Below are 22,733 nucleotides of genomic sequence, written 5' to 3' on the forward strand. Positions count from 1 at the left end.
CTCTTTGATGATACAGTTTCTTCCAAAGGCGTGTGATAGTGACCAAAATTATTGTGTGAGTGTCCCTGGCTTTCTCTCCCTTCTTGCCCCGTGCTCCTGACACACCTTTGCTAGACAGAATTTAGTTGTTGCCTGCTCATTCTCTCCCTGCACCATCTGCTACAAAGAGACATGTTATGAGCTGCCCGGTTCCCAGGCTTTTAAAATGTTGAATCCAAAGAGTGGGTAGATGACTGGTCTGAAGAAGTAGTTAGAAAGGGGAAGTGAACCAAAAGACTAGGGACCTCCAGGGAAGGATTTTGGAGAGAGAGAAGTGAAAGTGAGAGACATGAAAGGGGTGACGATGAGGCAGCTCCTGGGTTTGAGAAAATGGGAGAAGAAAAGGAGTGTGTGAATCAGATTTCCTTTACGTTCAGTCATCACAGATGCATTACGTGCATCACAGGTACAGCGCTGCCCCCTGGGTGTATGACCAGTGCAGTCACAGGGCGTCCCCATGCTCAGAAGGGGCATTTCCACATTTGGTTTAATGCTCTACTCTTCACTTCACTGTCTTGGAAATTCTTAATTATTTTTTAAGGCAGCCCATTTTTTCATTTTGCAGGGGGTCATGCAAATTATGTAGCTGGCTGTGCACAGGTACCGTGTAGAAAAACAACTCAGGGTAAAGGGACAGGCAGTGATAGTGTATGGTAAGGAAGGGTAGGGAGCTAGATTGGATTGAGGAGGTAACATTTCAGCAGAGAAAATAAGAAATAAGGGAGTGAGCTATGAGAAGGTCAATTAGAAGAGCTGTCTAGGCAGACAGAACAGCTATGGAAATCAACTTGGGTTCCTTGAGGAATAAAAAGAGGTAGTCAGTGAGGCCAGAGAGGCAAAGGCAAGGGTAGAAAGAGATGAGGTTTGCTTCATCATGTCGAGATTTGTAGTTAATGGAAAAGACCTGGCTTTTGTGTGCGAATGATGGGAAGGCCCTGAAGGGTTTTAAGCCCCTGAAGGGAAGGCTGTGGTCTGATTTATATTTTAAAATATCTAATGCATGAAAAATAAACTATATAGTCTAGCAGTCCCTCAAAAGGTTAGAGTTACCATATGACCCAGAAATTCCACTCCTAAGCATATACCCAAGAGTAATGAAAGCACGTGCTCACAAAAAACTTGTACATAAATGCTCATAGCAGCATTATTCATATATCCAAAAAGTGGGAACGACCCAAATGTTCATCGGCTGATAAGTGGATAAGTAAAATGCAGTATATCCATGCAACAGAATATTATTCAACCATAAAAGAGAATGAACCTTGAAAATATTTTGCTAAGTGAAAGAAGCCAGTCACAAAAGACCACATGTTGTATGACTCCATTTATATGAAATTATATAAAAAGATTAGTGGTTACCATTGGAGGATGATGGCTAAAGCATATAGGGCTTCTTTTTGGGTTAATAAAAAATGTTCTAAAATTAGTGACAATGGTTACATACCCTGTAAGTTTACTAAAACATTGAACAGCACACTATAAAAGGATGATTTTTATGGTATGTGAATTGTATCTCAATAAAGCTGTTTCAAAAAGAAGAAGAAGAAGAATGAATTAAGGCCCCAAAAGTAAGCACAGCACCCAGTGAAGAGGCTGCCACAGTGGTCAAGGACAGAAATGACAGTGGACAGTGGTCCAGGTGGAGAGAAGTGGTCAGACGATGGGTCTGTTGTGAGGGTGGACATGGGTGTGAACGAAGGAGGGACTAAGGCTAATCCCTAGGTCTTGGCCTGTGTGACTGGGCCGTTCCCTGAGATGAGCAGGAGGTTGAAGGAGGGCCATGGGGTGTTCTGATTTGGATACACTAAGTTTGAGGTATCTATTGAGTGTGTAACTGCTGAGTAGGCTGTTGGTTTGTTAAATCTGGAGTTTCAGACAGAGGTTGTGGCTAAACAATGGGGAGTCATCAGCCTAAAGATAATATTTACTAAGTAGTTTTCTCCTTGTTTTTGCAACGTAGGTGACTGCAGTGTGAACACTGCACAGACACACACACACACACACACACACTCATACCCGCCACCTCGGTTCAAATCAAGCCATGAAACACTCTGGTTATGAAGGGCCCTTCCACCAGACTGAGAGAAAGACTGTCCCTTTTATCTCTGTTTTTCTTGCCTCCCAGTGCCTGGAACTTAATGAACCAATTGTGGAATGAAAGAATGAAGTTCTGAGCATGAATGAGTCAAACAAGATGTGATACTGCAGGGACACTAAAGAAGTACAGCATGTTCCCTTGCTTCCAGGAATTTAGAGAACAACTGGGGACACTCGAGACATGAGAGGGCTACCTAATAGTGCAAGGCAAATGCCTGATTCACCATCACAACCGTTGGAGACTTCTCTGCCAGCAGGAGCTCCAAGAAGATCAAGATTAACATGGGTGGGCACTGCCAGAGGAGGAAAAGCTAGTGCTTGAACTTGGCCTGGATAGGCTGGTGGGGTTTCATCAGAGCAGAAAGTGGGGCAGTGCGAGCCAAGAATGGAGGCAAAGGGGAATAAGGAGGTCCAGGTGACCATGAAAAGCAGAGGGCCTGGGACTCAGCTTCTTCCTCACCAACCCCCTCTCAGCTTGCACCTGACCACACACTGCCCCTCCGCAAAGGAACAGTGGCTCTCCCATTTCTCCCCCGGGGCTCACCCTACCTGGGACTGCCACAACTCTGAGAGGAGGGACAAAGAGGGCCAGGACGCTCCCTCAGAAAAAGCTCCAGGCTGGGAGTTACCAGCCATTGCAAAATAAGTGCATCAAGTAAGGTTCCACTATACCAGGTGTTCCTATAACGCAAATAAGCCCACATGCAATTTAAACAGAAGTCACATTGGTTCATGGTGATCTTTCCTAGGCGAGAAGGGTCAGAGGAGTGCAAGGGAATTATAACCTGAATCAAGAAAGGCAAGAGCCCTCAGCTTCATTGCTGTACTATCTGTAGGAGCCCTATCAGCTATGTTTTAAGAAAATTTAAAACAAGTGTCTTCACTAGGCTCCTCCCCCAGCTAGAGAGGTACACCCCCACTAGACCCCAGCTTTGCAGGCTCTCAGCTCAGGGCTGTTTGCACTGCCTCCCAGCTTCCTAAACAGCAGCCCACTGGTTCAGGACACTGCTTCCACCTGTATTACTTTAGCACCCTCCAGCCCTGCTCTACCTAAACAGCTGCCAGCATTTCTGCTCCATTGGGGGTTTTGTTTGTTTATGGTTTTGCATTTTTAATATCCACTGTGTAAGCCTTCAGCCATGCTGAGTTGCTTACCTAGACTGTCCAAGTTCTCTCCTCAGGGACCAAATATTTTTATTAGCGCTTTGGTTACGAAGTTGCGCAGGTTTTGAAGTGAACTGCCTCCACACCTATCTTTAGGGTTGCCAGGTAAAATACAAGATGCCCAGTTAAATTTGAGTATCAGATAAACAACAAATGATTTTTAATGTAAGTATAGATTACAAAAGGAGCCCTAGTGGTGCAGTGGTTAAAACGCTTGGCTACTAACCAAAAGGCCAGTGGTTCAAACCCACTGGCTGCTCTGCAGGAGAAAGATGTGTCAGTCTGCTTCTGTAAGATTTATAGCCTTGGAAACCCTATGGGGCAGTTTTACTCTGTCGTACAGGGTCGCTATGAGTCAGATTTGACTCGATGGCAGTGGGTTTTTGGTTTTTCATAGATTACAGCCAAGAAAACCCTATGGGAGCAGTTCTACTCTGTCACATAGGGTCGCTAAGAGTAGAAAATCAACTTCAGGGCACTTAACAACAACAACAACAGCATAGTAGAGCGCACATAATTTTTTAGTATAATTATGTCCAAGTGGGAAAAAAATATTTCTTTTTAATCTGAAACTGGAATTTAACTGAGCATTCTGTTATTGACTGATTGTAAATCTGGCAACCTTATTTCTTTTTCTCATAAGCCCTGTTATTTTTATTGACTGATTCTGCTGAATGGAAGGTTTTTCAGGAGTATGTATGCCACATTAGAGCAGATCCTCCTATAAGTAAAAGTACTAAAGTTAAGCAGCCGGATTTCACCTATGGAGGGGACCTGAGTACTGAGGATCCAAAATGGCAACTACCCCAAAACCACCTGTTCGATTTGAAGTGTGGTTTTTTTGTATCTACATGTGAATATGAGGATCAACAGGGTCGCTATGAGTCGGAGTTGACTCGACAACAACAGGCTTGGAATGCGCTGGGCAGGAGTCCCAGGGTAGCACAAAGGGTTAAGTGCTCGACTACTAGCCAAAACATTGGCAGTTCAAATCCACCCAAAGGTGTCTCAGAAACAGGTCTTGCGATTGCTTCAGAAAGGTCACAACCTTGAAAGCCCTATGGAGCAATTCTACTCTGCACATACGGGGTCACCACGAGTCCGAATTGACTCAACAGCAACTAACAACACCAGTGTACCAGGAAAGCAATTCAAGGGTCTCAAAGGTTTCTGTAAGCTGAATGCAAGGCTTAATACTGTCAATATCAATTCCCTTTAAGGAAAGTGGAGATTCTGAATGGCAAAGCTTGAACAAATTTTTTCAGCTATGAGAGCAGGATCTGCTGCTGCCAATTCTGGAAACAGTAGACACAGTTGACCCAAATCACCTTAAACTGGCTCTACCCAGTGGAATTTTTCTTTGGGGCATAAAACCACAGATTTGTTCTTACTAAGAACTTTACTTCTTACCAAATTCCTTCTTTCAAACATTTGAGTTCTTAGTACATGCCAGGGACTTAGCTAAGCACTGGAACTACAACCATGGGCAAAATACAACAGACATAGTCCTGGTTCTCATGGAATTTAGAATCTCCAGCTAGACAATCAAACAGTAATAAAAAAATAAAAAAAATACTTCAATCACTGCTGTGGTAAAAGCTTCAAAGAGGAGAATGATAATACAAAATTGTAAAATAGTAGGATTCACCCCCGAGAAGAGGAGCAGGAGAGAAAAGGAAGTGGGGGGCAGCTGGTTGGAAAGTCAGCTAGAGAAGTTGTTAGACACTAAGCATGCAGGGCCTGGTGGGACATGTAAAGACACCTCACTTGTAGAACTCCATCTTGGTGGCACCAGAGGCCAAATTAAACCAGCTGTCATTGAGTTGACCCCAACTCATGGAGAGCCCCATGAATGTCAGAGTAGAACTGTGCTTCATAGGGTTCTCCATGGTTGATTTTTTGGAAGTAGATTACCAGGCCTTCCTTCTGAGGCACCTCAGGGAGGACATGAACCTCCAACCTTTCAGTGAAGCATGTTAGCCATTTGTACCACCCAGGGACTCCAGAGGTAGACTTACTATGAAGCTAACCAAGCTTAAGTTTCAGGGTCTTTCACTTGCACAGACCGCTTTCAAATCCCCTTCGTTTCTCATTCTAAATAAATGCTTACTTTTCTGTACTTAATTTTGTCCCCTTTTTATTTGAAGGAGGCCCTCAAATTTTTATAAGCTTCAGACCCCAAACAAACCAGTCCACCCGCACAGGGTGCTGTTCTTTACAAGAGTGAACACTGGAAGAGAACCAGGGTAGAGGCGGGATAAAAATAGCTGTAAACCATCCAAATAGCATCTGATAAAAATGTGGAAAAACATTACACAGCAGGCCGTTACAAACATTAAGCTTTGGGACACTGATTTTCTAGAATAAAGTTAGCCATTTCCTTCATGGGATCCGTATTCACTTTACGTCTCAGCATTGCTAAATATTGACCCAACATTAAAGATGAGAAACGTGTGCCCCAGCAAAGGTTTATGGGCTTGGTAGGGGTTTTCTCTTTAGTCCAGTTGGAGACAATACCATTGTTTGATGGGACATAACAGCAAAAGCTGGATGGTTATTTTCTGAGATTCAGTTTAAACGCTGAGGTTTTCACCCAGATAATCCAAAGTTTGCTCTTGAAAAACATTTGCTTCACACTATTTATTCTCTCAGCCAGGTGAGAAAAAGAAAGCTCCAGATTTTAATGTTTAACCCTCTCTTACTCCAATGAAGCTCTTCCAGAGTGCCTGATGTGGAAGTGGGCACAGAGCCTGGTTGTACCAGGTCTGGCTGACTCACATGGGCACAATGGGACTCTGGGGACGGAACGTTTCATCCCCAATTCTTGTCTATCTCCCAAAACATTACACAGTCCTGGTTTTTCTACCTTTTCATTCTTTTCTCCTTAAACAACTTGCTGCCTGAGTCAAAAAGAAATCAAGTCATTGGCAAAAGTTGTATGAAAAGATATACTTACAACAATGATTAAAAAAGAAAAAAAGGGCAGCTGCTAAGGCTGCTTATGTACAACCAAACACCTCATGGGATGTGGTTCCTTGGTTTGGAGGTTTAGAGTCATGGTTTCATGGGACATGTCAGCTAATTGGCCTAATGTGTTCAGTGCTTCTGTTCTACCTCCTAGTTCTTTGTGTGGTTCCTGGGGTCTTAAAAACTTGCAAGAGTCCAACCAAGGTACAACAATTGGTCTCTATTCACCTGGAGCAACAGCAGAAGAAGGAGAGTTGAGAACAGGAGGAGGAAATGAATGTGTGGCTGTCTCCATGAACAACTGCCTCCTGTGCCATGAGACTGAAAGAACTGGATGGTGCCCAGCTACCATTACTGAACATTTTGATCAAAGATTCTACAGAAGAATCCTGATCAAAAGGGGAAAAATGCAGAACAGAATTTCAGATTCTCATAGAACCCAGATTCAGGGACTCCTGAAACTCCTACCCTGAGATAATCTTTAAACCTGAAACTAAAATATCCTCTGAAGTCATCTTAAAACCAAAGAATAGTTTAGCTTGACTAGTAAAGAATGTCTGCCTTGAACATTGTGCTCTTTTAAGATCTATCTGTATGAGATCAAATTCACAACAGCAACTCAAAAGGTTAGATAGAAAATTTAGGGAGAAGTGAGTTGATGTTAATAAGGGAGAAACAACTCAGAAAAGGAGGATGAGAATGGTTGCACAACTTGAAGAATGTAACCAGTGTTACTGAATGTGACCATGTACTGAAATGTACCTGTAGAAACTGTTGAATTGGTGTTATGTTTTGCTGTGTGTATTCTCAACAACAACAACAAAAATAAATTACTTTTAAAAATAATCAGTTCAACATTAATGATATCCAAATTCACAAAACCATGGGAGATGAGCCTGTCCTTCTAAGATGGCTAAGGTTGCTGGGCCTGTTTACCTAAAAAGGCAAGTTTGAGAAGTCAAAATGGTCTGCTCTTACACGTCATAATATATAAAACATCTTCTTGATAATAACATAAACAGCAGCTTGTCCATCAGAAGAAGGAATGAGAGAGTATAGGATATTTCAAAAGTGCAGAGAGAAAAAGAAAATGGTCCCTACTGCTGTTCAGGCCCCTGGTAAAATTTTTTGCTATCCCCTCCAGGAGCAGGGCACAGAGAAAGCATCACAGGCCTTGTAATCTGACCCATCTGGGAATCGTCTCATCTTCCCACTACCCAGCTGCATGAGTTAGGACGTCTATCTGCTTCAGCTCCTTAAACCTTGGTTTCCCCTTCAATGAACTTATACTTGCCTTGCAGGGTTTTTTGCAAGGATTAAATGAGTCAATTGACACTCTATTCTTTACATTACTTGACCTCTCTGAAATGTTTAACACTGTTGACTAATCTCTTCTTCAATAAAAACCCATAACCTTTAGCTCCATGACACCCCATTCCTGGCACGCCACTCCTTCTCAGTATAATTTGTTGTTGTTGGGTACCATCAAGTTGATTCTGACTCACAGTGACCCCATGTGACAGAGTAGAACTGCCTCATAGGGTTTTCTTGACTGTAATCTTTACAGAAGCAGATCACCAGGTCTCTCTCCCAAGGAGCAGCTGAGTGGGTTTGAACCACTAACCTTTTGGTTAGCAGCCAACCGATTAACCATTGTGCCACCAGGTCTCCTTCAGGCTACTTTAAGGGCCTTTAAAAGTTAGTGCTCCTCTGGGAGGTTATCTTATGCCTTTTATTCATTTCACTTCACAAGGGTATTCATTGTCCATATACGGATAATTTAACAGTTACTTATATAAGTGCTTTACAAATGTTAACCCATTTCATCTTTAAACAACCCTAACAAAAAAACCAAACCAGTTGTCCTTGAGTAGATTCCAACTCATGGTGATTCCATGTGTCTCAGAGTAGAACTGTGTTTCATAAGTTTTGTGTGTTTGTGTTTGTGTGTGTGTGTGAAAATATACACAGCAAAATCTGCTCTCATTCCACATTTTCTAGACATAATGATCAGTGACATTGGTTAAATTCTTCCCATTGTGTCACCATTCTCATTATTCTGTTCTAGTTGTTGCTCCATAGGATTTTCAATGGCTGTGATCTTCTGGAAGTAGATTGCCAGACCTTTCTTCCAAGGTGCCTCTGTATGGACTCTAACTTTTTGGTTAGCAGCCGAGTGCATTAACCATTTGCACTGCCCAGGGACTCCATGTATAACTTACCAGCCACCATCTCCCTGGCACATGGTCAATTTGTAATATGTATTATATTACTAAATAAGTGAATGATTTATAATAAAGCATCAGGCATATAGGAGCTGCTTCATAAATGGTGCAGTTATTATCATCAAACACAAAGCTGGTTTATAAAGGAACTAGTGAGTGAATTACATTTTTAATTACATTTGTCTCCAGCAATACTATACTTAATGGGGTGGGGTAAGCCAACACTTGTTCTCTGGGACAGCATGTTCTCATCCCTAACTGCCGTGAATACATTGACTCCCCAGGAGCCCCCACCCCAGGGCTTATCACTCCCACATACAGGGTTAGGATCACACTGAGCCCCAGACAAAGGGCTGGGCTCTCCAGAGTCTCTTTTCTGCTAGGCTGCAAGCCCCCTGGTTCACTTTCATGTCTCTGGGCCTCAATTTCCTCATTTGTCAAATCAGGCATTTGGGAAGCAAGTAAAAGCCAAAGTGATTGGAAAAAGTACAAACTTCTATACATCCTTCAAGAAGGCTTCCTGGCTTCTCCAGCTGAAGGCACTCAAGCCTTGCTGAGGAGAGGAGAGACAGAAGAGAGGAGGGCGCCATGTGTTGGGTGCCCTGTGCGTGCCCAGCCCCCCGCAGAGAAGACCCAGTCCTCTCTGTGCAGATGAACTGAAGTCTGATGGGAGTGAAGAGGACAAAGCTCAGGCTTAGTGAACGCAAACTGGTAAGTCAGCAAGAATCATTCCACATGTGCCACCCACCCCCGCCCAAACTCTCTGGGTTGCAAATTATTAACCTGCTTAACTCTACTGCAAAGATAAGCACTGTTGGGGGAGAAAGGAGCAGAAGTCTCCTTCACGCAGAAAACTCCTTTCCAAGAGCAAAGAGTCTTCCCTCCCAGCCCCTCAGCCTTCCGTATTTATTTCTAACAGTAAATCTCCTAAACCAGCCCTGCAAATAATGTCTAATGAGTCATTCCAAGAGGGATTTCATCCTGGGAGACTAGTAAATAAGGCTCCTATTCACACACTGCACTATTGGCATGCCTGCAGGGGAACAGTTGAGTTAGTCAAAAAAATAATTAATTTATTGGCTGGCACATTTTGGCAAAATTTATTACACTTGTCTAAATATCTCCAGACAATCCAATCACCATTCCCACCAGGAGCATGGAGAAATCTACCACCTGATAAACTGACTAGTTTAAATTCACATTTATGAATTTTCAACTGAAAACTTTCCTTTAAAAAGTGTGTAGGAAAAGTGAAGCACAGAGAGAGAAACAGTTTGCTTCAAAGCAGGTGTGCATTTGTGGTGAAGGGTGTGGACTCTGTAATGCCAACACCTGGGTTTGAATCTTGCTCTATCACTCCCAAGGTGGGTCACTTCACCTCTCTAAGCCTCAGTTTCCTTCTCTGTAAAATGGTCATAAAAGCTCATAGGTTAGGCTTGTTCCAAAAATTATATGAGATGATCCAGGTAAAGCACTTTGCACAAAGTAAGTGCCTAATAAGTATGTGTGTGTGTGTGTGTGTGTGTGTGTGTGTAGGCAGGGTGGATGTGTAAATGATCCTTGGTGATGGAGAAGAGTCCACAAGTTCACTGGTGAAGTTTATAATAACCGCTAGTTAGTCTGCTGACCATGTCTCCTCTCCACCCTCAAGACAAAGCCACCTGACTCTAATGTGCGTACTTCTATAACAGATGCCAGTGCAATTCATCTGAATTCTAGAGAACATAAAACATACACAGTAAAAATGGTCTTAAAACTAAGGAGCCTATAAGAATTAATTTAACAAAAGAAGTACAAGCTTGTACACTGAAAAATACAAAACATCAAAAACAAAGATAGCCTGTGTTCATGGATCAGAAGACTTAATATTGTTAAGATGACAATACTCCCCCAAAAGATCCACATATTCTAAGCAATCCCTAACAAAACCCTAGCTGGCTTTTTTGCAGAAATTGACAAGCTGACCCTAAAATTCATATGGAAATGCCAGACCTCAGAATACCTAAAACAATCTTGAGAAAAAAGAATAAAGTTGAAAAGCTAACACTTCCCAATTTAAAAACTTACTACAAATCTATATAAACCAAGACAGTGTGGCACTGACGTAGACATGAATGGAATAGAATGAGAGTCCAGAAATAAACCCATATATTTATGGTCGGAAAGAACAGTCTTTTTAACCAACGATGCTGAGCTAACTGGATATCCACATGAAAAAGAAGGAAGTTGGACCCCTACCTCACATCATATATAAAAATTAATGCCAAATGGATCTGAGACCTAAATGTAAGAGCTAAAGCTATAAAATTCTTAAAAGAAAATATAGGAGTTCATATTTGTAGCCTTGGATTAGGCAATTTTTCTTAAATATAACACTAAAAGCATAAACAACAAAGAAAAAATAGATAAACTGGACTTTATCAAAATTAAAAACTTTTGTACTTCAAAGGACACCATCAAGAAAGTGAAATGACAAGCTACAGCACGGGTGAAAATACTTGCAAATCATGTGTCCAGAATATACTCTTACAACTCAACAATAAAAAGACAAATAACCCAATTAAAAATTGGGCAAAGAATTTGAATGGACATTATTCAAAAAAAGACATACACCGGCCAACAAGCACATGAAAAGATACTCAACATCATTAGCCATCCAGGAAATGAAAATCAAAGCCACAAAAAGATAACACTTCACACTCACTAGGATGGTTATACTCAAACAGACATAACAAGTGTTGGTGAGGATGTGGAAATACTGAAACCCTTACACATTACTGGTGAAAATGTAAAATGGTGCAGCTGCTTTGGAAAACAGTCTGGCAATACCTCCAAGAGTCATAGTTACCATGTGACTCAGCAATTCCAATTCTAGGTATAGACCCAAGAAAATTGAAAATATAGAGTCATACAAAAACCTGTATACAAAATTTCATAGCATTATATTCATAATAGCCAAAGAGTGGAAAAAAACAAATGTCCTTCAACTGATGAAAGAGTAAAGAAAATGCGACATATCTACACAATGGAATATTATTTGTCCATAAATAACAATGAAGTCCTGATACATGCTATGCTATGGATGAATCTTGAAAACATTATGCTAAGTAAAAGAAGCCATCACAAAAGGGCACATATTGTATGATTCCATTTGTATGGAATGACCAGAATGGACAAATCCACAGAGACAGAAAGTAGATTAATGGTTGCCAGGGAGCTGGGGTGGGTGGGGCGGTGGTGGGTGGCTGGAGGGTGGAAGGAGGTCATGGGAAGTGACAGCCAATAGGTATGGGATTTCTTGTGGAGTGATGAAAATGTTCTGGAATTCGTGGTGATGGTTAGACAACTCTGAATATACTAAAAAGCACTGAATTACACACTTTAAAAGGGTGAATTTTATGGTACATGGATTTCATTGCAATAAAGCTGTTATTTTTTAAAAAACAAACTAAGGGGTCTAGGTGCCCTTAGTGAGTCCGGAGTGGCGGTCTGCAGCTTCTCTGTTTTACTGGCATCATGAACTGTAGAAAGGGCTCCATGACTCTGTTCTGTTTGGCTCTCCTCCCTGCCTACCTACCTCAGAGCACCATCCATCACTGAACTCTTGTCCATGATAGCCTCAGTACCACAAGAAGAGGGACGACAATGGCTAATATTTATTGTGAATCATGTGTCAGGTATTGCTGTAAATGTCACCACACAGGGCAAGCCCTGTCAGATCTCACCTGGGTGACTGTGGTAGCCTCCTACTCACCTCTCTCCTTCCTGCTGGTGCCACTGCAGTCTCCTCCCCCGAGAACCACAGGGGGGTCTTTAGTGGCTCAGCCTGTGTTCCTCACAATAGTATTCAACTCCCAGACAACCCCTTACTTCTCGGACCTCAGCTCCCTGCCTCTCCTCCTTATTTCACTCTAGCCACACTGGCAGGGTTGCCAGATAAAGCACAGGTCACCTAGTTACATTTGAATTTCAGATAAGTAATAGATAATTTTGAATATAAGAATGTCACAAATATCACATTATCCATTGTTCATCTGAAATCCAAATTTAACTGGATGTCTTGTATTTTTATTTGCTAAATCTGGTAACCCTACGTGCGGTCCTCCATGTTTGTCCTGAAATGCACAAAACACACAGTGGCTTAGAGACCTTTGCATTTGCTTTTCTCTCTGCCTGACTTTCTCTTCACCTACGTGCTGCTCCCTTTCAAAGTTCAAGTCTTTGACCAGACTTACTGGCCTGACAGAAACTGGAGAAACCCTGAGAGTATGGCCCCCGGACACTCCTTTAGCTCAGTAATGAAGTCACTCCCGAGGTTCACCGCTCAGGCAAAGATTAGAAAGCCCCATAAAACAAAATGAGACTAATGGGGCACAACAGTCCAGGGACAAGGACTAGAAGGCAGGAGGGGACAGGAAAACTGGTAATAGGGAACCCAAGGTTGAAAAGGGACAGTGCTGACATGTCGTGGGGCTGTTAACCATTGTTGTAAAACAATATGTGTACTAACTATTTAATGAGAAACTATTTGTTCTGTAAACCTTCATCTAAAGTACAATTAAAAAAACAAAGTTCAAGTCTTTGTTCAGACAACCTACCTCATCACAGGGGTCTCTCTTACCCCCTATACAAAAGAGCAACTTCCCCTGGCAATCCGATGCCTCTCACCCTTAGCACTCGCCACCACCTGACATACTATATTTTTAGTTAATTGTCAGCCTTTCCCTCAGTATATTGGAAACTCCTTGAGAGCAGGGCTTCTTTTATTCTCTGCTCCATTCCCAGTGCTTAGAACAGGGCCTGGTGTGGAGCAGGAAATAAGTTAATATTTATTGGATGAGTATTGAATGAGTAAGAAGTGTTGTGCGTGGATTATCTCATTTAATCTTTAAAATGGCCCTATGAAATACATACTGCCATCAACTGTGTTTCAAAAGTGAGGGATCTGAGATGTAGAAAAGCCAAGTAACTTGTGAGAGGCCTGCAGCTGCCAGAGGTGGGGCTAGGCCTGGATGCAGAGCCAGACCCTGGAGCAGATGGAGAGACCCACTTCATTGTAGCAGCTCCTTGTCAGGGGCAGAGCTAAGGTATCAGGGGTTTCCACCCCTCTCCCATTGAGATTATTCTGGGTGAGACTGAGGAAGGAGCCGACACATCTGAGTGTCTATATTTGCGTCAGACACCTTAATCCCGGAATTTAATTACACTACTTGATTTTCCTGCACAATTATCGTTTAACATAAAGAAGTGTTTCAAATAACCACTTAAGCCTCCATGTCATGAAGAAGTCTGTGTGGGTGCTTATACTCACTTCTATTTCTTCTTGAACGGCAGGACTGCGGAAATTCAAATCAGGTTGCTCTTTCATAAACTGGTGAAAATAACATTGCTTTCGTACTTCGTCGAAGTGCCAACTGGAGTTTCCATATACACTTAACTACGGAAGAATAGAAAACTGATGGAAGAATAGAAAAACTGTATGTCCAGAGAGATAGCTGTTGCAGTCATAGAGGCAAGAAATCGTATGGTTTGAAGCATGGGTGACAATTTTAAGAGCAGACATGAAGCTGGACTGACTAGTAGATCCAGTTCTTAGCCCTTTCATCATTGCCTAGCTGTGTGACTTTGGGCAAGGTGCTTAACAGTTCTGTGCCTCAGTCTGCTCAGCTGTAAAACAGGGATTAAAACCTAACTCACAGTTAGCACAGACTCTGGCACATAGTAAGAAGTTAGTAAATATTTGCTGTTATCACTACTATTTTAACAAATGGGTGGACTGGAAAGAAAAAATATAAAGTGGTAAAACTCCCAAAGACTTGGTGATGGCCTGTTTGCCAGGCTGGGATACAGGAGGTCGGAGGGAGAAGATCACATTTCGAAACTTCTTGACTTGGAGTGTCCTTGGGCCATTTAAAAGTTGATGCCCAGGAGTTAGCGTATTTAAATGTTTGCGGAGAAGGTCAAGAAGAGAGAGGGAGGGACTGGAGTCAGGAGAGATGATACAGGGTAAAAGGCTCTGCAGAAAGCAGGAGGGAGCTCAAACTAGAGCAGGTCGGGAGACTGGTCTGGTGCAGGAGGTGCAAGATCAAATACAGGACAGCCAGGTAAATCTGAATTTCGGATAAACAAGAAATATTTGTTTAGTAAAGCATGGCCCATGCAATATTTTATACTAAAACTTATTCGTTGTTTATCTAAAATTCAGATTTAACTAGGCATCCTGAATTTTTATTTGCTACATCTGGCAACCCTAGAGAGAAGGGATGCGGGCTCTGTTGTAAAGGAAGTGGGTAGGAAGCGGGGAGGAAGAGGGGCAGGCAGGTTTGGTCACTTCTGTTCTCTGTAGAGCTTGCTACTGAACATGGTAAGATAAGGAGGCAGGTAGGAAGTTTGCAGAGAAGAAGAGAGAGAAGTTGGTTTAGAAAAATTCCCAAGAAGATTGGAGGGCTGAGTCCAGGTGGGGACAGTGAATGTGTGATGTCTCTAGAGGCTCAGAAGCCAAGGGTCAGGCAAAGAGAAGGTGGATGGTTGGGTTCATTTATGGCTAGAGCTTTGTTGGACAAGGGGGCAAAAAGTCAGAAAGGCAAAGGGGTTCGGAGAGTGGCAAGACAGTTATTGAACTGATGGGACATGGGATCTAAGCTGGACAGGGTGGGAAGTGAGGGAAAGAGGAAAGGAGAGGCTAAAGAAGAGCATAGGTTTTGATTTTCCAGAACACATCGGCGCTACAGTGAACGCAGAACACAAAATGACATTAGGAGGCATGGGTATCTTATTTCTATTTCTCTGGGAAATTTTTCCTTTGCCATAAACTATATCCATTAATTTTTTTCCTTAAAAGAACTTTATAAATAACCAGCCTAGTCACTTAAGATCTGCCCATTTTCTCTTTGTACTTACCCAGTTGTTGGGTGGTGTGGTCATGCCATTTATGTGGGTACAGTTATGCCAGATATAATAATCAGTATACTTTTCTGTCCGGTTCCGACTCAATTGAAACCAAGTATGTTTATCACTGGTGTGGTTTGGTATGAAATCAATTATTAGTTTTAAGCCTTATAAATGAAAACATTACAAATGTTAGGAAAAGATTATATTAGAATAATACATGACAGTTAAGGGAGAAAAAGTGCTTTAAATTAGCGTTTAGAGACGTGCTTTTCTCAACTGCCACCCTACCCCACCATTTAATTTACCTTTATCATGTATGGCTGCAATCAGATTCTCGAAATCTTTCATTGTTCCAAAAACGGGATCGATTTCTTGGAAATCTTCAATACCATATCGTAAATCTTTAAGGGATGATTTATAAAATGAAGTAATCCAAACAGTTTTTACATTTAAATCTCTGATATAGTCCAGTTTATCTTGAATACCTGAAGAAAAAAGTCAAGGCCACGGATAAATATCTAGGTTCTTTTTTTTTTTTTTTTAATGAAACTGAACCAAACCAAACCCATTGCTGTAGAATTGATTCCAACTCAGGGTGATCCTATAGGACAGAGTAGAACTGCCCCATAGGGTTTCCAAGGCGTGGCTGGTGGATTCGAACTGCCATCCTTTTGGTTATCAGCCAAGCTCTTAACTACTGTGCCACCAGGGCTGAAAGATTAAAAATAAAACTAATATGTCTATGACAGAGGTATTTATATGGAAGCCAGAAATACGTGGAATTTTGTTCCAACTAAGTAAAATTCAAATTGCAGGTTCTATCTCTACAAATAATTTCAAATTAGTCTTCTAGCAATAACCTTTGGCCTTTAACATAGATCAAACCAAAATAACCAAACCTGTTGCCGTTGAGTCGATTCTGACTCATAGTGGACCCTATAGGACAGAGTACAACTGCCCCATAGGGTTCCCAAAGCTGTGATCTTTATGGAAGCAGACTGCCACATTTTTTTCCCACAGAGTGGCTGGTGGATTTGAACCACCAACCTTTTGGTTATCAGCTGAGCGCTTAATCACTGCACTACCAGGGCTCCTTTTTAACAGAGATACGTAACATTTGAAAAACCTATTAGTGACTTGTTTAAATTTCATATTTGAAAGCAAGACTACATTATAACTAATTTATTATACACGTGGTTTTTGAGAACCTATTCCAGGCCAGGTGCTGGGCTAAGAGTCAAGGTACAAAGAAGAATCATACCCAGCCCCTGCCCTCAATGGGCACAGGGTCTAAGCTGCACCGTTCAGTACAGCAGATACTAGGCACAGGTGGCTATTGAGCTCTTGAAATGTGACTAGTCTGAATTCCAATGGGCTGCAAGTATAAAACACACACAGAATTTTGAATGCCTAGTACAAAAGAAAGGAGCCCTGGTGGCGCAATGGTTAAGTGGTTAAGTTCGAATCCACTAGCCGCCCTGCGGGAGACAATGTGGCAATCAGCTTCTATAAAGATTACAACCTTAGAAACCCAATGGGCCAGTTCTACTCTGTCCTGTAGGGTCACTATGAGTCAGAATTGACTCCATGACATACAACAACAACAGCACAAAGAGAAGTCCCTGGGTGGTGCAAACAGTTAACTCACTCAGCTGCTAACAGAAAGGTTGGTGGTTCGAGTCCACCCAGAGGCGCCTTGGGAAAAACGTCTGGCGATCTGCTTCCAAAAAATCAGTCATTGTACAGCTCTTCTCTGATACACACGGGGTCACCATGAGTTGGGGCCAACTCAACAGCAACTGGTTTGGTAGTACAAAAGAAAAAGAATGTAAAATATTTCCTTAATATTTTTTATATTAACTTTATGTTGAAATGATTATATTTTGGATGTATTTGATTGAACAAAACTTTTTTAAAATTAATCTCACCTGTTTCTTTTTACTTTTTCTGAAATTTACAATTACATATGTGGCTTGCATTGTCTTCCCTTTGGACAATGCTGGTCTAAGAAGTGTAAGCAGCAGGAACTGGATGATGAAGATCTAGAAGGGCTGAAGATGAGCTATAGAAAGTGCTATAAGAGAACCAAGGTGTTAGCCTTTGACTGGGTGGAGCAGAGGTTGCTGATGAAGGCAGGAGGCTGTGGTGCCTTTGGGCAGGACAGAGGAAGTCACAGGAGGGTGTGGGCAGCGGAGGGAGAAGAGAAGAGCTTCAAGGCAAAGGAAACTTAGTGAGCAGACACAGACAGGGCATGCCTAGAAAAAAGTAAGAAATTTTGTATGGAGAGTCGGGTCTGGAGAGGGAGTACAGGAGGTGAGGTGGAAGGGAAGGTTCTCGCCAAAATTTGAGGGGTCTTTTGTTCAGACTGTCTTTGAACTGGCTGAATTTGGACCTTTTTCTTTGTTCACTTGTACAGAAAGCTAAGAATTTATACAGAAGAGATTTCTAGACTTGGCTGAGGAGCGATATGGAAACGAAACTCTTTGTACTTCGAGCCTTGCAGGAAAATTAGCAGAAGAGTGTTTTTCGCTTCCAGTTCAGAGTCCTAAATGTAGACTCAGAGACTTGAGTCTAGTATTTGTTCTCCATTAACCTTTCTGTGTGACCTGCACCATGGCTTCCTAGAACTAGAGGCCACACAGCAGGCTGGAAGTCACGGAGACCAAATCACAAAGTCACCTAACTGCTCAGATCTGGGCTCTTCTATGTAAGGCTGCTTATTTATGGCCTCATTGTGCCCCAATACCCCCATATGGGTGGCTGCAGGACTTCATAGAGTGTTGACAGGCAACAAAAGGCTTTTCATTTAAGCCAGCACAGCTCTGCAATATCTTCAGAATAGGGAAAAGGAATGTGATGATAAAAACAAAGGGGCTGGACAGTCACAAAGCAAACAAGGGATCCCAGCCCCACACTCCAGGGGACAGAAGGTAATCATCAAAAACAAACTGAAACCTGGAATGGTTTCTTCATAACAGTAACAACAAAACCGGAAAAATACCTATGATTACAGCAACCAATCTCTCAAGGAAAAGCTGTCGGGAAAGACAAATGGAAGAGCTGGTTAGAAACTGCCACACTTGCTGGAAGTTTAGGTATATCAGAAGATTACAAAGAGGGGGCCAGGAAGTGGGGAGTATATCTCCAGATTTAGGAGCTTTACAGCCCTGGTGGTGCAATGGTTAAGAGCTCCTCAGCTGCTAACCGAAACATTGGTGGTTCAAACCCACCAAGCTGCTTCATGGGAGAAAAGACCTGGCAATCTGCTTCCATAAAAATTATAGCGCAGAAAACCCTATGAGGCAGTGACATGGGGTCACTATGAATGAAAATCAACTCGATGGTACCTAACAACAACAACAGCTGTATTTATTCAATACATCCCTTTTGCTAAGCACTTAACTGTGTAAAAAGCAAAGGGCACTACAGGTGGCAAGAAAGTCCTATAAAGTAGTCTCTGCCCTCAAGGGCCATACGTAGCTGGAATAGACCCAGATCTGCTACAAGGCATTATCAGAGAGTGCTATAAGCACCACAGGACCCCAGAGGGAGGAGAGAGCCCTTTCTGAATAGGGAGGTTAAGAAAAGATTTATAAAGGAAATGGCCTTGAGATGCACCTTGAAGGACTGATAGCATTTCAATTACTTAAGATGCAGAAAGATTTAAAAAAATAAGAAAAAATGATACGAGTGTGAAAAAGAAAAGCTTTTCATTAGTTATTAAGTAAAGTTAGTGATTTCAATAGTTCATTTGTAACATCTTCAGCATTAAGCCCACCCCTACTTCCCACGCTCTGTCGTAACCTGTTTCAGTTTCTTCAAATCAATTATTAAAAACTACTTTGTTAGTCCATTTATTTATTTCTATATCATTGCCCTTAACTAGGGTGACTCTACTGCCCCATTTGCCTGACACAGTCCCAGTATATGCCTGCTGTCTGGCAAAATTTCACTCTCGAAAGTGTGTTGGTTTGAATGATAAACTGTAAGGATGCTCCTCACATAACTCACCAGTAAACTATTAGCTTAACTTAAAAAAATAATTATTCACTTCTATTTTTCTACTGATATGGATATGATTTGAAATAATCCTTGATTCAGTTAATGACCAACACATTGCTGTGCCTTTTTTCCTTCCCTTCAGTTCTCATGACTTAAACTTTGAGGAAGAACGTGGCAATTTACTTGTGAGTTATCAGCCACTGAAAATTCTATGGAGCACAACAGTATGATCTGCAATAGATCACAGGGATGGCGCACGGGGTCCCCATGAGTCAGGGGCTAACTGGACAGCAGCTGACAACAACAATAAGCTTTAAAGACCGAGTCTATGCCTTTTAAAACATCACTTAACTTTTACCTAAAGCATTATTTACTCTTGACTCATTAATAAATTCTCAGTTTGCCACACTAGCCACATCGTATACTGGGAAAGTAACTAAACTGTCACTCTAAGATATTCAACTATAAAGTTCAAAGATGTAGGAAGCCATTGTAGGAGGAAACCTGTCCCCTGTAAGAAGTCAGAATTAATCAGCAAACAAGCACACGCATTTAAACCAAAACACACTGCCCTCGAGTGGCTTCCAACTCATTAAAAAACCAAAACAAACCTGTTGCTGTCAAGTCGATTCCAGCTCATAGCGACTCTATAGGACAGAGAAGAACTGCCCCATAGAGTTTCCAAGGAGGACCTGGTAGATTCGTACTGCTGACATTTTGGTTAGCAGCTGTGCACTTAACCTCTAGCCACCAGGGTTTCCTCCAACTCATTAGTGGGCAGTAAATCAAACAACTCTATTGGCTCAAAGGCCTCCAGCAAGTAGCCTTCATCAGAGGGAAAAATGCTGGGTGAGATGGAAGGGAGAATCTTGGCCTGACTGGTCATGGAGGAATGTGCTTACCACACAATTCAGGCTGTAACTGGGTTTCAGGGAATGAGAGAACCATAAACCACCCTCATTCAGCCTCCCTCCCTGAGCGTTCTCCCGCACGCACCTTTCAGATCTCCGTTTCCATCCTTGTCACTGTCCTTGAAAGACCTTGGGTAGATCTGGTACATGGGTCCCACCTGCCACCAGTCCAGGCACTTTGGAGAGAGGGCAATGATGGCTGTGGTGATGCCAATGAGCACGACCACTGAAGCCACGGTGAGCCAGAAGAAGACCTCCCGTGGGACCCGGTAGCGGGCCTGGCCCGAGAACTGGAGCAGCACCTCCTTGGGCATCCCCGCAAAGGGCTTCACACCCTTCAAGTCGGGCACCTTGGGGCCATGGACGTCCACGGCGCAGGTCTGCAGGTTGTCCTCTGGGCTGCCTGAGTCTGGCTCCGTCTCCGGGATGTCTTCGTTTTGGACGAACCCGTTGTTTGTCCGGCATCCCTTCATACTCATTTGGAGGGAGTCTCTCCTGTCTTTGTCCTTAGCCATGTCTCACGTCTTGTCCCTTCCAAGTGCCTTCCTGAAGTAACAAAGGTGGAAAGGTGGCTTGCTAAACTGCTTTGTACTATAATTAGCTTTGCATGGTTTATAAATAACAAAGTCCAGCCAAGGAAGAAAGGGTAAAGGTGAAGGGGCTTTAAAAAAAACCTCTTCTCAGCGAGGTGTAAGAAAAAGAAAGAAATACTAGATTTTGCAAGGGCAAAGGAGATTTGTTTTTGTTTTATTTTGAGGGTCTCTTCCTACAAAGCCAAAAGAAAAACCAATATAGCAGCCTGAAGAGGGTCTGAAGGCAGGGAACCACAGCACTTTGTTATTGACGCTACTTTTTGTTGTATCTCAGTTCCACTCTAGGTGACTTCAGTCTTGTTTCCTATTTTCAGAAAAGGAAGTGGCTACCTATTCTTGGAAGCACTTCCAGAAGGTTGAGGGGGAAAACGGATTCCATGTCTAGCAAGTTCTTTATTATACAGGTAAACAGTGATTAATACCACCAAGTTGTTTAATCATTGACAAGTGTAAAATATATTTGCAATCTTGAGGAAAACTGGCTGTGCTTTCCTATGAAGGCTGAAAGACTTCCCAAAATGAAATGATTTATGGTTTCCATTTAATCAGAGGCATTTATACACACCTATGAATCGTTGGACAGATAGCAAAACGTTTCTTGTTTAAAATGAGGAAAGTTATCTGGGTGCCTAATATTATCGACTAAAGTAACTTAGGGGCAATGTATGGTACAGAGGAATGAGCTATTTGATCGTGGCCAAGTTATTATTATTATTATTTATTGTACTTTAGATGAACAAACTAGCTTCTCATTAAACAGTACATATATTGATTTATGACATTGGTTAACATTCCCATGAAATGTCAGTACTCTCCTTTTTCGACCTTGGGTTCCCTATTACCTACCAGCTTTCCTGTCGCCTCCTGCCTTCTAGTCCTTCCCCTGGGCTAGAGTGCCCCTTGAGTCTCGTTTTGTCCTATGGGTCCGTCTAATCTTTGGCTAAAAGGTGAACCTCTGGAATGACTTCATTACTGAGCTAAAAGGGTGTCTGGGGGCCATACTCTCAGGGTTTCTCCAGTCTCTGTCAGGCCAGTAAGTCTGGTCTTTTATTTTATTTTATTTTTTTATTGTACTTCAGGTGAAGGCTTACAGAACAAATAGTTTCTCATGAAACAGTAGTACACATATTGTTTTATGACACTGGTTAACAACCCCACAACATGTCAACCCTCTCCCTTCTCGACCTTTTTTTTTTTTTGGTGAAAATATACATAGCCAAAGATACACCATTTCAAAAATTTCTACATGCACAGTTCAGTGACATCGACTACGCTCTTCCAATTGTGCTGCTATTCTCACTTTAGATGAAGGCTTATAGAACAACATAGTTTCTCATTTAACAGTTAGTACACATGTTGCCCTATGACAATGGTTAACAACCTCATAACACATCAACACTATCCTTACTCAACCTTGGGTTCCCTATCACCAGCTTTCCTGTCCCCTTCTGCCTTCTGGCCCTTGTCCCTGGACTGCTGTACCTCATTAGTCCCATTTGGTTTTATGGGGCTGTCCACTCCCCAGGTGAACGGTGAACCGCGGAAACGACTTCACCACTGAGCTAAAGTGGTGTCTGGGGGCCATACTCTTGGGGTTTCTCCAGTCTCCTTTAGGCCAGTAAATCTGGTCTTTTTTTTGTGAGTTAGAATTTTGTTCTACATTCTTCTCCAGCTCCGTCCAGAACCCTCTGTTGTGATCCTGGTCAGAGCATTCAGTGGTGGGCACCATCTAGCTGTACTGGACTCAGTCTGGTGGAGGCCTTGGTAGCTGTGGTCTATTAGTGCTTCGGACTAATCTTTTCCTTGTATCCTGTTCTCTTCATTCTCCCTTGCTCCTGAAGGGA

At 42.3% G+C, this 22,733-nt stretch overlaps 1 protein-coding gene across 1 annotated transcript in view; it reads right to left on the reverse strand.

Moving 5' to 3' along the window:
• The window catches only part of SLC3A1 (solute carrier family 3 member 1), a 55,687-nt gene extending 34,172 nt beyond the window's left edge, over positions 1-21,515 (reverse strand). Inside the window, exons 1-4 of the mRNA XM_004369505.2 lie at positions 20,382-21,515; positions 15,689-15,868; positions 15,393-15,547; positions 13,804-13,929 (exon numbers count right to left, since the gene is read on the reverse strand). Coding sequence (XP_004369562.1) covers positions 13,804-13,929; positions 15,393-15,547; positions 15,689-15,868; positions 20,382-20,811 — 891 coding nt within the window. The 5' untranslated portion in view covers positions 20,812-21,515. The remainder of the gene's footprint in view (positions 1-13,803; positions 13,930-15,392; positions 15,548-15,688; positions 15,869-20,381) is intronic.
• Positions 21,516-22,733: the final 1,218 nt, after the last annotated feature.

The sequence above is a fragment of the Trichechus manatus genome, unplaced genomic scaffold, assembly GCF_000243295.1.
Source record: "Trichechus manatus latirostris isolate Lorelei unplaced genomic scaffold, TriManLat1.0 scaffold00005, whole genome shotgun sequence".
In the NCBI taxonomy this organism is placed as follows: Eukaryota; Metazoa; Chordata; class Mammalia; order Sirenia; family Trichechidae; genus Trichechus; species Trichechus manatus.